The 12825-nt window shown below is 38.2% G+C and overlaps 1 protein-coding gene across 2 annotated transcripts in view; it reads left to right on the top strand.

Moving 5' to 3' along the window:
* Positions 1-12825, top strand: part of PACRG (parkin coregulated) — a 269545-nt gene that overhangs the window by 116102 nt on the left and 140618 nt on the right. For both annotated transcript variants that reach the window (XM_067465736.1, XM_060753693.2), the window contains one exon: positions 6240-6389. In XM_067465736.1, the coding sequence (XP_067321837.1) occupies positions 6240-6389 (150 nt within the window). The remainder of the gene's footprint in view (positions 1-6239; positions 6390-12825) is intronic.

Genomic DNA, 12825 nt, shown 5'->3' with positions numbered 1-12825 from the left:
CACCAGAATCCTTCTGTCTTCAAATATATATTTGGTGGTCTAGAACTATAGAACTGGACTGACCGGCTTGTCTTGTCTTGCACTAGCATGCCAGTTTTTCTTCTCATCTTACCCAACTAAATTGTTCAGCAAATTAAAGCAAAACTGCATAGCAAAACAGATTTCAGCAGCCTTGATTTCATTTCCTAGTAATTATTTGTGTAGTATTTTTAAAGTGCTCTTCCCCCTAACAACCCCCCCCCCCAGCATAATTATGATACCTTCCCGTCTTAAAATCAGCATCAACCCTGAATTCACACTTAATCATTGCATTGCATCTTCCTCTGTTCCTTCCTGAGTTAACCAACCATAGGTTTCCATTGCATCCGAACAGAAGAAACTAAGGAAGAATTCAAGTAGGATTTTTTGAGGACCTGATAAAATGAGTCCCTTGTCCTACACACTACACACCCATTTTATACTTGCAATCCCATGGTTCTACTTGCTTAAGTATTTAAATTAATGCAAAGATGTTTTTTCTAAAATAATCAATTTTTTCAAATCTAGCTCTCTGCTTCTCTAAGGTTTTCCAGATAAGCATTATATCACACAGCCACAAGGATAGTGCTAGCTGCAGGAAAAGCACAGTCAAAGTATTCCTGACAGGTGGTCATCCAGCTTCTGTTTAAAAGTTTCTACAACACTTTGAAGCAGAGATTTACACTGCTGAACAGCTCGTGCAGTCAGGAAGTTCTTCCTAAAGTTCAAGTGGAACCTCCTTTCCCGCAATTTGAAACTATTGCTCCTAATCCTAGTTTCAAGGGCAGCAGGTCCCACCTCTGAGCCCTAGAGGAACATGAGTCTTCCCTGCTACATTTCAGAGAGTGTTTGTCTAAGTTCTATCAATCAATCAAAGCTTTATTACAGTCCAAAGACCCAAATAGCTCAGCAGTAAAAGGTACACAAAATGCAAACAGATTAGCAAACCGCTTAAACTGATTAAAATGCAAGATGCCACACTATACAAGATGCATAGGAGTGAGAATACTGCAAATAAATGCAAAGTCAAGTTTCAGCCTGAGTGTAATACACAAAGTTGTCTTATCCTGGCTACCTCGGAGAGAAACAGAGCTTTCCAAACATTTCATGTTGGTGACTTTTTTTAAACATGCATAATTCAGTGACACAGTAATTCAGTTTTACTGGCAATGCATAGGTTAAATGAACCCCTCAAAAGTGGTTTGGACATAATCATAAATTGCAGTAATGAAATGAATTAATTTTTGTATCTATCTTACTTTAAATTGTTATTAGGTATGTAATATTTCTTAGCTGCAAAAATAGCTTCAGTAGTTCTTGCAAGAAGTGGAATTTTTACATTATCATTCACATCATGCACTACTTTTGGAAGATACTACTACCAGACATATTCAAAAGAAGGCATCTGTATATAAGAGTGTGTGGCCTTAATCTTGGGATGAACTGGGTTTGAATATCCCAAATCCCAGTGAAGTGTGAATAAGATCAATCATTACATTTGTTTACCTGGTAGTAAGCTATGTAGACATGTATAACACTGTGTCATTAGCATAAAATCCAGTTAACAGGCATATAAATCTGTAGTTACAACTTGTGGTAAACAATGAAATGGGCATGGCTTTATTTAGCACCAAGTTATTTCTTAACTCAAGCCTCATTATTCTGTATTGATAATGTACAATAACTGTTTTCTGCTTTAATTCTCAAGAATTCTATATTCCTTTTTAAAAGCTTTTTTCATTCTAAATTTCAACATAAATACATTTAAAGATGAAAGCAGAATTGAAGAAAATACTAAGCTTTTATACTATTGTTTTCATCTGTGTCATCATCATGTTCATGTTAAAAGCTTTCAATAAGAATCCATATTGTAGAACTCAACCATATTCCCCTGCGTAAATATCAGTTTATTCCAAAAAGATGACATTATTAGTTTTACAGTATTTGACATCTTGGAGAAAGACAGATTCCTCTAAGCTGTCCAGTAAAAAAACATCAGCTCAGATTGGTTTCTGTCTCTTTACCCACTAGATGTCAAAACCATTACTCAAGGGTACAAAAGACTTTTAAATGATCTAGAACAACTAGAGCAAAATAAAAGATAGATGCAAGTGAAACTACTTTGGTTTGGACATACTCACAAACACTAAAATAAGGAGGAGAAATCAATTTTTCCCTTTTATATTCCACAAATAGCTGTATTTACTACTGAATATTCCTGTGAAATATTTTGTTCTCTGGCTGTTCCTTTCTATTAATAGTTTGATGTGGCCTTAAGTAGAACATCTGTGACTTCTCACTGACAAAAAAAGATACAAGGGACAATTAAAATGTATAAGATAAGATTGAATAGTGCTGACTTGCTCCTACAAACAAAATGAGTTTAATTCTTGTCATAACTATATTTACTTTAATTCTTACATAAATTAAACTCTTAGCCGATATTTTTGCAATTTTACAATTACTTGATTATTATAGCAATTATTTGTGTGAGTAGTAAAACAAAGAACTGGACAGGTGATGAAGGGATATTTTGGGGCCAGGTTACCTAAAGTATCGCCTTCGCCCATACAATCCACTCCACACACTTTGGTCTTCTGGGGGGCGTCTGCTCCAACTAGCCAGAACCTGATTGGCAACTACCACCCAGACGACCTTTTCATCAGCCGCCCCAAGGCTTTTAAATGACCTGCCAGTAGAGCTCCAACAACTAAATCAACTGTCGGAATTTAAGACACAAGTGAAGATCTGTCTATCCCGGCAGGCCTACCCAGACAGTCTTTAAACATAAACATGAATTTTAATGCATGTCCTTTGTTTAATCTCGGTTTTGCCTATTTTAATATGTATTTCATAGAGATACAGTTTGGATATATAACTTTTATGGAGGTATATTTTAGTGTGCGTGTTGTAGTGTTTTTGTTGTGCTTATGTATTTTAATTGTTTTGTAATCCGCCTCGAGCCATGAGGAGAGGTGGGCAAGAAATACAATTATTATTATTATTATTATTATTATTATTATTATTATTGATTTGGAGATTATTTTCTATTGTACCTGGGTACACCATATTTCTTTGTTACATATGTATATAATGCTAAACATGAAGTCTGTGTACCTACACAGTAATGTGAAGAGTCATCTGTGTGTCTTTCTAAAACTCAGTCTGATCCTTTTCTGAAAAGAGACAACAACATCGCCATCAGCAGCAAAATGCCTTCTTTGCATGTGTGGGACACTACATTCAATATTATACCTTTACTGTCAGTATTGTCAGATTAGCAAACTAGAATATAAATTTTAATTCAGTGCCATGATGATAAAACTACAGATTCATCTTGTAATCTTGTCTGCTATAAAATGGAAACTATTCAAGCAACATTCAGTGACATGAAAAGATGTGGAATTCTACTATGAAATGGAGTTATGTAGAAATTTATCTTGACCAGTATAAACTGAAGTGATTTGGCTGAAGTAAAGAAAGAAATCCTTAAGTCTCCTGTAACAGGCCCTGAATACATTTTGCCCTGTTACCTTGCAAAGCCAATGGCTGACTTAATTGAAGTAGTGTTGTTTGGGTCAAACCCTTCATGATTGGTTCAGATTCAGGTGGCAGGGTAGCAGCTCAATTCAACCTTCCAATTCAACCTTCCAAGCTTATCCATAAGAATAAGCTCTTTGATTATTCTTTAGTAAATTATTATTACATTTTCATTCAGTCTGAATTGTAAAAACATTTTAAGGATAACACTTTTTCCATCCCCTCACCCCAAATTTTCAAACTACTTTTAGGAATATTGAGTATGTCAAAATGCATTTCAAATCTTTCCTCTCTTACCTTTGACTCTTTGAAGGAGCCGCCTTCTCTTTTTTAAAGATGTGGTTTTGCGCTCTAGTGTAGCACAACTCCCCTTGGCAATTGCTTTCTAGTGGCTACCACTCTCCTTTTCCTGTCCTCAACTTCCAACAAAGAACAACAGTGGAAGGGAAAGGGCAGCTGCTGAGAAGCAACTGTGGTGTGTAGGGGCAATCCAGTAATATTGAAAGAAGGAGAAAGGGGGAAAAAAACTATGGGGTGAAGAGTCCTCCAGAATCTCCATGGCTCATTCAGGCCCAAAATGCAGGGCCTGTCTCACTTCTACAGGAGGCATCTAAACAACACCTCTGGTAAAAGCAAATTAATGTGGGTTTTACCAGTTTACTCCACATTAAACACTTCAACAAATCCAGGCCTTACTGAAAGGCCCAGGGATGTTGGACCTGTGGGGACTGACTGTCTGCTATTCCCATAGCCATGTCTTCTGGCTCCATAAAGCCTGGAGAAGTAGAATGTCACCCATCCCCTTCCCTCCAGCCCCTCATTTAAGCCCCAAAACTTACCGGCGAGGCTTGCTGGCAATGCAGTACTTTCCCTACAGTCCTCCTGGCATAAGAAAATAGTGTGTCAGTCGATGCGGGGGATTTGACTTGGGATGCCATGTAGACACACACACACACGGAAAGCCTGGGGTGGGGGTAGCAACTAGAACCCATGTGGAAGTGGATTATTTTAACCAAATTTCCATGCAGGTTTTAGCTATATCTGGAAGTTTCTCATGTCATTCCTAATTTGCCTTACTTTCAAGACAAACACTTTCACCTGGTGATAGCTGGTTGATTTAGCTGTTTGGTTGCTTGCTTGTTCTAGCTGTTTGAACAATTGCCAGTGGTGAAAAACACTACTTATGGAGTATGGGATTATTCTAGGAAGAGCTGTCATGATTGCACTAAGGTAGGGAGTACCCAATGTTGGGGTTTAAGAATGGGAATACAATTTCTGGTAGTGATGGTGTCATCAAACTAGCACAGACTGCTTTTGATTGAGAATTGACCTGAGCACTGTCACTGGAATCTAATGTCTAAAGAGAATAATTTATACAACAGAAGCAGATACCTTTCACAGTTCATACCAATCTCCTTAGTAGTGCCCTATGACTGCAGCCACCCTGCCTTTACTCTAGCCTTGATAGTATGCCTTGCTTTGTTTAATAAAGTGCCTGCTTCTCTATTTTTTTCTCTCAACAATAATTCTGTATTAGGAAAATATATGTGTCATCAGCTTCTGGCCCCCTTTCAGGCCCTGGCATCTATGATGTGTGGAATGTTGTAATGAGTTTTTAATATTTATGTGTTATTTTAAAATGTTATTCACCTTCGATCCCCTCCTACACTTTAAGCATTAGAACTGTTACATAGCTTTGTAAGTGGGATTACAATTGTCCACTGAGAACGATGGCATTTACACCCTGATTTCCATTCGCTTTGCATATGTGTGGAGACCTGGCAAAGATTAAAACCTATGATTTGTGGCATTTGCTCCCAAGCTGCATAATGTAGGAAGTGGATACCAATAATGTGAAGGCTTTTGCTTTCAAATTATACATTTGGAAATATGATTTTTCTTGAAAAAACAAAACAGAATACAATATTTTTTGCCTGTTTTTTTTGTTCCTGAAATCCAAAATGGCACAGAGACAAAAGATATATTGAAAGCAATGACCACATTAAGCTGCCTTAGAGTACACAAAAATCCCTCAAGAAGGCAAGATATAATCTGTAGTTATCAGATTTGTTTGTTTTTTGAAGAATCTTACGTTATTTTCTATGTAAACAATTATCTCATTGTGCTGGCATCTCAGAATAGTTGGAATTGTTAATTGAAATGAATAAAATTATTGCCAGGCAAACAGCTACAAACAGGCTAGTTGTTGCACTAGAATGTCTCTGTAGTCAACCTTTGTGGGTTGCTTTTGCTATTTTATTACTTCCAATGGTGCAGCGTGATGTCTCTCTCTTTCTTTGTCTCTCCCTCTTACTTTCTTTCCTTCCATCTTTTTTTTCCCTCTCCCCCTCCCCTCCCCTCCCCTTTCCTTTTTTTTTTTTTTTTTTTGGAACCAGTAGCATAGGCAACAAGAAGGAATAATGAGCTGCCTTCTTGGGGTTAGTGAGGAGTCAGCACAAATTGTGGGAACAAATAACAGTCAGACAAGGCAGTGTTTTATAACATTGGGGCTGCAATCCATCTTTGAGTTCCTTCAAAGTTGGGCTAATAAAGGCCCACTTACAATCCCCAGCAGAGTACAGTTTAATTAAATTTGTCCATTAAAGGATTTCTCCTGCTCTATTATACATTCTTGAAATTAATTCTAATGTTTTCTACTTGTCTCTTTTTGTTTATCCAAGATGCGCTGAACCTTCGAAACCGGCAGGTCATCTGCATCACACTCAAAGTCCTCCAGCACTTGGTTCTGTCTGCTGACATGGTGGGGGAAGCCCTAGTGCCCTATTATCGTCAGATTCTCCCCATTTTTAACATCTTTAAGAATAAGAATGGTGAGTGGTCCCAGCAGTTCTGTGTCTTGCAGTCCCTCTAGCAAAGAGGGGCTGAAAGCAGGGTTAATTAACAATAGTGTTACAATTTACTTTTGCACATAAACTCAAATATATTTTACATCATCTCCTCTGTTATCCCTCAGAGATGCAACATTATTAACAATTTAATTTATTGCTCCTTATGCACATAGTTTATTCAACACATTACAGAAGCACTACAGAATTTCTAGTTTTTTAGTAATAGATTATACAATTTTGTAGTATTCACTTACAAACATTGATTGCATCCCTACCCTGCACCTTTTCAACAGACAAGATGAAGACACATATTTTGAACAGGCTTTGAATTTTATGCTTTTCACCTCAGATTTTTAATTGTTCATTTGGGTATTAGTTGTTCTGGCATCTTTATATTTCTGTCATTACAAAGTTCTACTCAACAGTTTTGGGTTGATGGTCTGCAGTTATACAGTTTTAATGATGAAGGATATTGTATGCACCATGTTTCCCCGAAAATAAGATGTACCTATAAAATAAGCCATAGCAGAATTTCTAAGCATTTGCGCAATACAAGTCATACCCCGAAAATAAGACATAGTGATAGGCGTGGCTATGCAGGGTATCGCCGCAGAGCGGTAAAGAAGACAGGCAGCCCTTCTCATCTGCCGCATTGTGACAGTGGCTATTCTGGCAGTGACTGGAGAGATGCAGGCAGCCCCATCAACAAAGTCAGGTCCCAGTCATTTCGTGTATGCTGCAAGCCGAGGTATAGAGGAAGACATAGACAGTGAAAGTAAAAGTCTCCTCAGTGAAGTGAGGAGCAGGACGCTCTGCTTTAAATATTGTGTGTCCTCAGGGGGAAGAAGACAATGACTCAACTATACTTGAATAAATGTAGATTGTTGTACCATACTTAATTTTATTAAGACATCCCTTGAAAATAAGTGTGTCTTCTTGAGGAAAAATAAATATAGACAGTGTCTTATTTTCAGGGAATTTTCAACATTTTCAGTATCTCAAAATGCTAGTGTTTTCCTTATTCTAACTCTTTTAAACTGAAATCTGTTTTATGATGGATAAGCATATAAACTTTGCATCCCTGCATCAGGTTCCATTCCTTCTATGATATTATTTCTGAGAATTTTTAACGGTTTATTGTCTGATCACTTTTGAAGTATCTTGCTTAAAAATTTCTTTCATATTATCTTCATTTTTATAGATTGGTGCAATTTAATCTAGTTCAGTTGTTGATAAATAAATAAATAATAAAGATTGTGTGATTCATGGCATGAGCATGTAATTCCTGGTTTCAGTAACATGGCCTTGCTTACTGGTTATCCTTTTCATTCATATTGACAAACACTATACCTTATTGATTTTGCTTAGAGCTTACTTCATGGGCAATAAAGAATATTCGATACAGTGACAGTAATCATTGCTTGGGAAGGAAAAGGGCAGAGATGTTAGATAACAAACAATTAAAATATCTGCTGTCCTTTAAAGAACATGTTAGCATGTGGTAAGCTGGTGACTTATGCTGTTCATGTATTTTCTTTGACATAAATGGAATTCAAATGAAAGCGAATTTTTCCTCATTTACAAGGGTGGCCCCCACAGTTCTGTGCATAACTTTCTTTTCATGTATGTTTTCTATCGTTATTTCTAAACATTTAATGAAAAATAATTTCAGATATTAAAATATACAGTCAATATGCCCCGCCTCCCCCCTGAAACCTATTATGAGATCATTGTATTTTAAAGATACACACACACACACACACACACACACACGTATGGATGTATGTGTGTGTGTTTGTGTGTTGATTCAAGTCCAATATAACCCTGACATATCCTGTATTGGTCAGTAAATTAAAACAGTGAAGAAAGTAATTTGAATGTTAACCTCTATAGTAGCTATAACTCTTCTGTGTTTCATTACATTGTTTGTTGGTTTTCTTGCTCAACGAGAACCCAATAGTTATTATTCCTAACGGGTTTTTTTTTTTTAATGGCAGTGGGACACCTACCATTTTAATTGATTTCTTTTTTTAACTATTATATATAAATTTAAATTTAAATATTTTCTTGATAACATAAAACAAAGGGAGGGGAGCATAAAGGAAAGTGTCTCGGAATGGGAAAAGGGGCGCGCCTGGAGTGTGGCAATAGGGAAGGGTATTTAGTTAACTTCCAATCCTCTACATCGTGGTGTTTAACTCTATATTTTTCTGATGCTTCTTACTTCCTACTTCCTCTTCCTTTCTGTAATCCAAAGGGTTTTCCCTTCTCTAAGTAAATTCACCATAGCATCTTCATTTTTCTTGTTCCATATATTTAATAAATAAAGTCCAGTCCATGTCTTTTTTGTAATTGTTTTCTCAGTGTGACAGTTGTTGTGTTAATTTATCTATGCTCATGATTTCCACCATCTTTATTAACCATTCCTTTGTTGTTGGAATTTCTCTTGCTCACCAATTGATTTCTTGCTTGCAGTTAATCTCTGAGGCTGAGAGAGCACTTGCCCAAGTTCACAGAGTGCAAGTTTACATGACCAAACTGGGATTTGATCCCTTGCTTCCTCCTGAGTTCTTGTCTAACACCAAAACCAATAGACAATTTAAGGCCCCTTCTACATTGTCATATAACCCAAATTATCCTCTTTGAAGTAGATTATATGGCAGTGTAGGCTCATATAATGCAGTTCAAAGCAGGTAATATATATTATCTGCTTTTATTATCTGGGTTATATAGCAGTGTAGAAGGGGTCTAGGACTCTCTCTCTTGAAGCTTACACTATACTGTAATTTGTTTTAACTGTACAAAGTGCTTTTTAAAACGAATAGCGCAATGACAAAAGACATTTTCTAAAATATATTTTAAAGTGTTGTTGTTTACCTGATAGATTCTTGTTGTGTTATTCCTATTCTAAATGGAATTTAATGGAGGTGCCTAAAGTAAATGAATGCATTAAAAAGAATTAGAGTGCATGTTATGCTTTTTAGGCAAAAAACAGAATTTATGACAGAGGACCGAAGGGAATTTTTAAAGCTAGGCACAAAGCACTGTCTTGTGTTGTATGGATATTTGAATGAGCAGAGGGGTTAGAAATTAGTTTGATAAGTGTTAGACACATATCAGGCAAATATTTTTTTGCATAACATAGTAAGGTAAGTGAAAATGCTGTTGATCTCCTTTAATGCTTACATGCTGTCAAACAAAAGCAATCTTAATGATTTTTATGTGCATTATGAAGCAAAAATATTTTCTTGTTATCCATTTATCTTATTCAGTAATAATCAATAACAGCTTGTGAACCTCTTTGCAGATTAAATGGTGCAGGATATTTTTAAAACATAAGCCTGTCAATGTCAGCAACATAGAGAAAGGCACAGAATAAATATAAATCACTTTAATTATTCTGATCTATTTACATGTGTTTCTGTACTATACAGATATAGCTGCTTGATATGCTTTAAATCACCATGATTCCATTTAGGAATCCTAGGATTTGTTCAGTTCCTTTGAATTTTCTTCTTAAAAGCTCTATCACTTGCTTCTACACTGCCATATAAAATCCAGATTGTCTGCTTTGAACTGGATTATATGGCAGTGTGGACTCATATAATCCAGATCAAAGCAGATAGTGCATTATCTGCTTTGAGAAGGGGCCACTATAGCATTGTCAAAGAGTACCTCAAATCTTTAGAGAAAGAAAAACCTAAGTATTTTACCAATCTGAAAATTCCAGGATTCTGTGGGATGGAGATGTGGCAGTTACAGTGCAATCCAACTGCTTTAATAAAGTAGTGCACATCTTTTTATGAGGTGCTGAAAGACACACTGTTTTCTGAGGCCCCTTCTATATTGCCATATAATCCAGATGATCAAAGAAGGTAATCCACATTATCTGCTTTGAATTGGATGATATGAGTCTATATTGCCATATATTCCAGTTCAAAACAGATAATTTGGATTTTATATGGCAGTGTAGAAGGGGCCCTAGGCCCTTTCTACACATCTGTATAAAATCCAGATTATCTGTTTTGAACTGGATTATATGGCAGTGTGACATTTATCTGCACAATTTTAATTTTTAGTATAAATGGGGTGCTGTTTAGAAGGGCCCTTATATAATCCAGTTCAAAGCAGATAATCTGGTATCGATCCTGGGATATAGGGCAGTATAGATGTAATCTTAGATATTTCTAGCTTGCCATCTGATGAAAGGATTATTTGATAAAATAACACATGATTTTTGTTTGCCTATGAATATTTCTAGATTTTAAAATTCCAAGTTCATCAGATTTTTATTTATCGTGTCATCAGCAACCACTGTATTACAATTCTAACAGAGCAAAACAAACACACAGATTAAAAAGGAAAAGGAAAAAACACACAGATTTTGCAAATTTGGTAGTTGGTTAAATGTCCTTTGACCAGTATCTGGCCACTTGGAGTGCCTCTGGGGTTGCCACAAGAAGGTCCTCCATTGTGCATGTGGCAGGGCTCAGGGTGCATTGCAGCAGGTGGTCAGTGGTTTGTTCTTCTCCATACTCGCATGTCGTGGATTCCACTTTGTAGCCCCATTTCTTAAGATTGGCTCTGCATCTCGTGGTGCCAGAGCGCAGTCTGTTCAGCGCCTTCCAAGTCGCCCAGTCTTCTGAGTGCCCAGGGGGGAGTCTCTCATCTGGTATCACCCATGAATTGAGGTGCTGGGTTTGGGCCTGCCACTTTTGGACTCTCGCTTGCTGGGGTTTTCCAGCGAGTGTCTCTGTAGATCTAAGAAAACTATGTCTTGATTTAAGTCGTAGACGTGCTGGCTGATACCCAAACAGGGGATGAGCTGGAGATGTCTCTGCCTTGGTCCTTTCACTATTGGCTGCTACTTCCCGGCGGATGTCAGGTGGTGCAATACTGGCTAAGCAGTGTAATTTCTCCAGTGGTGTGGGGCGCAGACACCCCGTGATAATGCGGCATGTCTCATTAAGAGCCACATCTACTGTTTTAGTGTGGTGAGATGTGTTCCACACTTGATGATGTTTCTAGCACCCACTTTTTGTGTGATGTTCAGGCAGTGCTTCTTGTAGGTCAGAGCACGGTCCAAAGTGACTCCCAGGTATTTGGGTGTGTTGCAATGCTCCAGTGGGATTCCTTCCCAGGTAATCCTCAGAGCTCGGGATGCTTGTCTGTTCTTAAGGTGAAAGGCGCATGTCTGTGTTTTAGATGGATTAGGGATCAGTTGGTTTTCCCCATAATAGGCAGTAAGAGCACCTAGAGCTTCGGAGAGCTTCTGTTCTACCATCTCAAAGCTCCCTGCTTGAGCAGTAATGGCACGATCATCAGCATAGATGAAACTCTCTGTCCCTTCTGGCAGTGGCTGGTCATTTATGTAGATGTTGAACATGGATGGAGCAAGCACGCTCCCCTGAGGCAGGCCGTTCTTCTGTTTCCGCCATCTGCTTCTCTGGCCCTGGAACTCAACAAAAAAGCTCCTATTTTGTAGCAGGTTTCCTATGAGGCGGGTGAGGTAGTAATCCTTTGTGATATTATACATTTTTCTCAGGAGGAGGCGGTGGTTCACAGTATCATAGGCTGCTGACAAGTCTATGAAGACAGCTCCTGTGATCTGCTGCCTTTCAAAGCCACATTCTATGTGCTGAGTCAGGTTCAGCACTTGCGATGTGCAGCTTTTGCCTTTTCTGAAGCCAGCTTGCTGTGGGATCAGACAGGGGTCTATATTTTCCATAATTCTATGCAAATTAAGTCTCTCCAGAACTTTGTAGAGGTGGCACAACAGGGAGATTGGTCTGTAGCTTTTTGGGTCATTACGGTCTTTGCCTGGCTTCAAGATGGCGATGACTCTTGCTTTCCTTCAGATTTTGGGGATCTGACAGGATGCAGTGCAGTTGTTCATCAGCTCCAGCAGCCAGCGCCTTGCTTTTGGACCAAAGTTCTTGATTTGTTCCATCCGTAGATCATCCAAGCCAGCTGCTTTGCCATTCTTACATTTGTTGAGATCCATGTCAAATTCAGTAGATGTAAAGGGTTCATGAAGGTTGTTGTTCTCAATCTCTTGTTGTCTGGCTATTGGGTTCTTTCCTACTTTGAGGCAAGGTTGGGTTTCCCGTTCTTCAAGAGTTGGTGTGTTATCTGATCTGCCTTTATGTTGGCATGGGTATTAGTTTGTGAGGGGTCATTGCTCAGCCGTCTTAGCAACCTCCACGCCTTCTGGCTGCTCCTGCCCATGTCGACCTCTGTGATCAGCTTGATCCACTGTTCTTTCTTGGCTTCAGAGATGGAGGACACAATGCTCTGACATGAGAGAAGCCTCCTCGCAGGATTGCAAGACATCCGGGCATCCCCTAGGCAACGTCTTCGTAGACGGCCGATTCTCTCGATCCAGAAGCAACCAGAGTTCATCAGATATTAAAATTAA

The sequence above is a fragment of the Anolis sagrei genome, chromosome 1 (genome assembly GCF_037176765.1).
Source record: "Anolis sagrei isolate rAnoSag1 chromosome 1, rAnoSag1.mat, whole genome shotgun sequence".
NCBI classification, from domain to species: domain Eukaryota; kingdom Metazoa; phylum Chordata; class Lepidosauria; order Squamata; family Dactyloidae; genus Anolis; species Anolis sagrei.
This window is presented reverse-complemented; position numbering and strand designations above follow the sequence as displayed.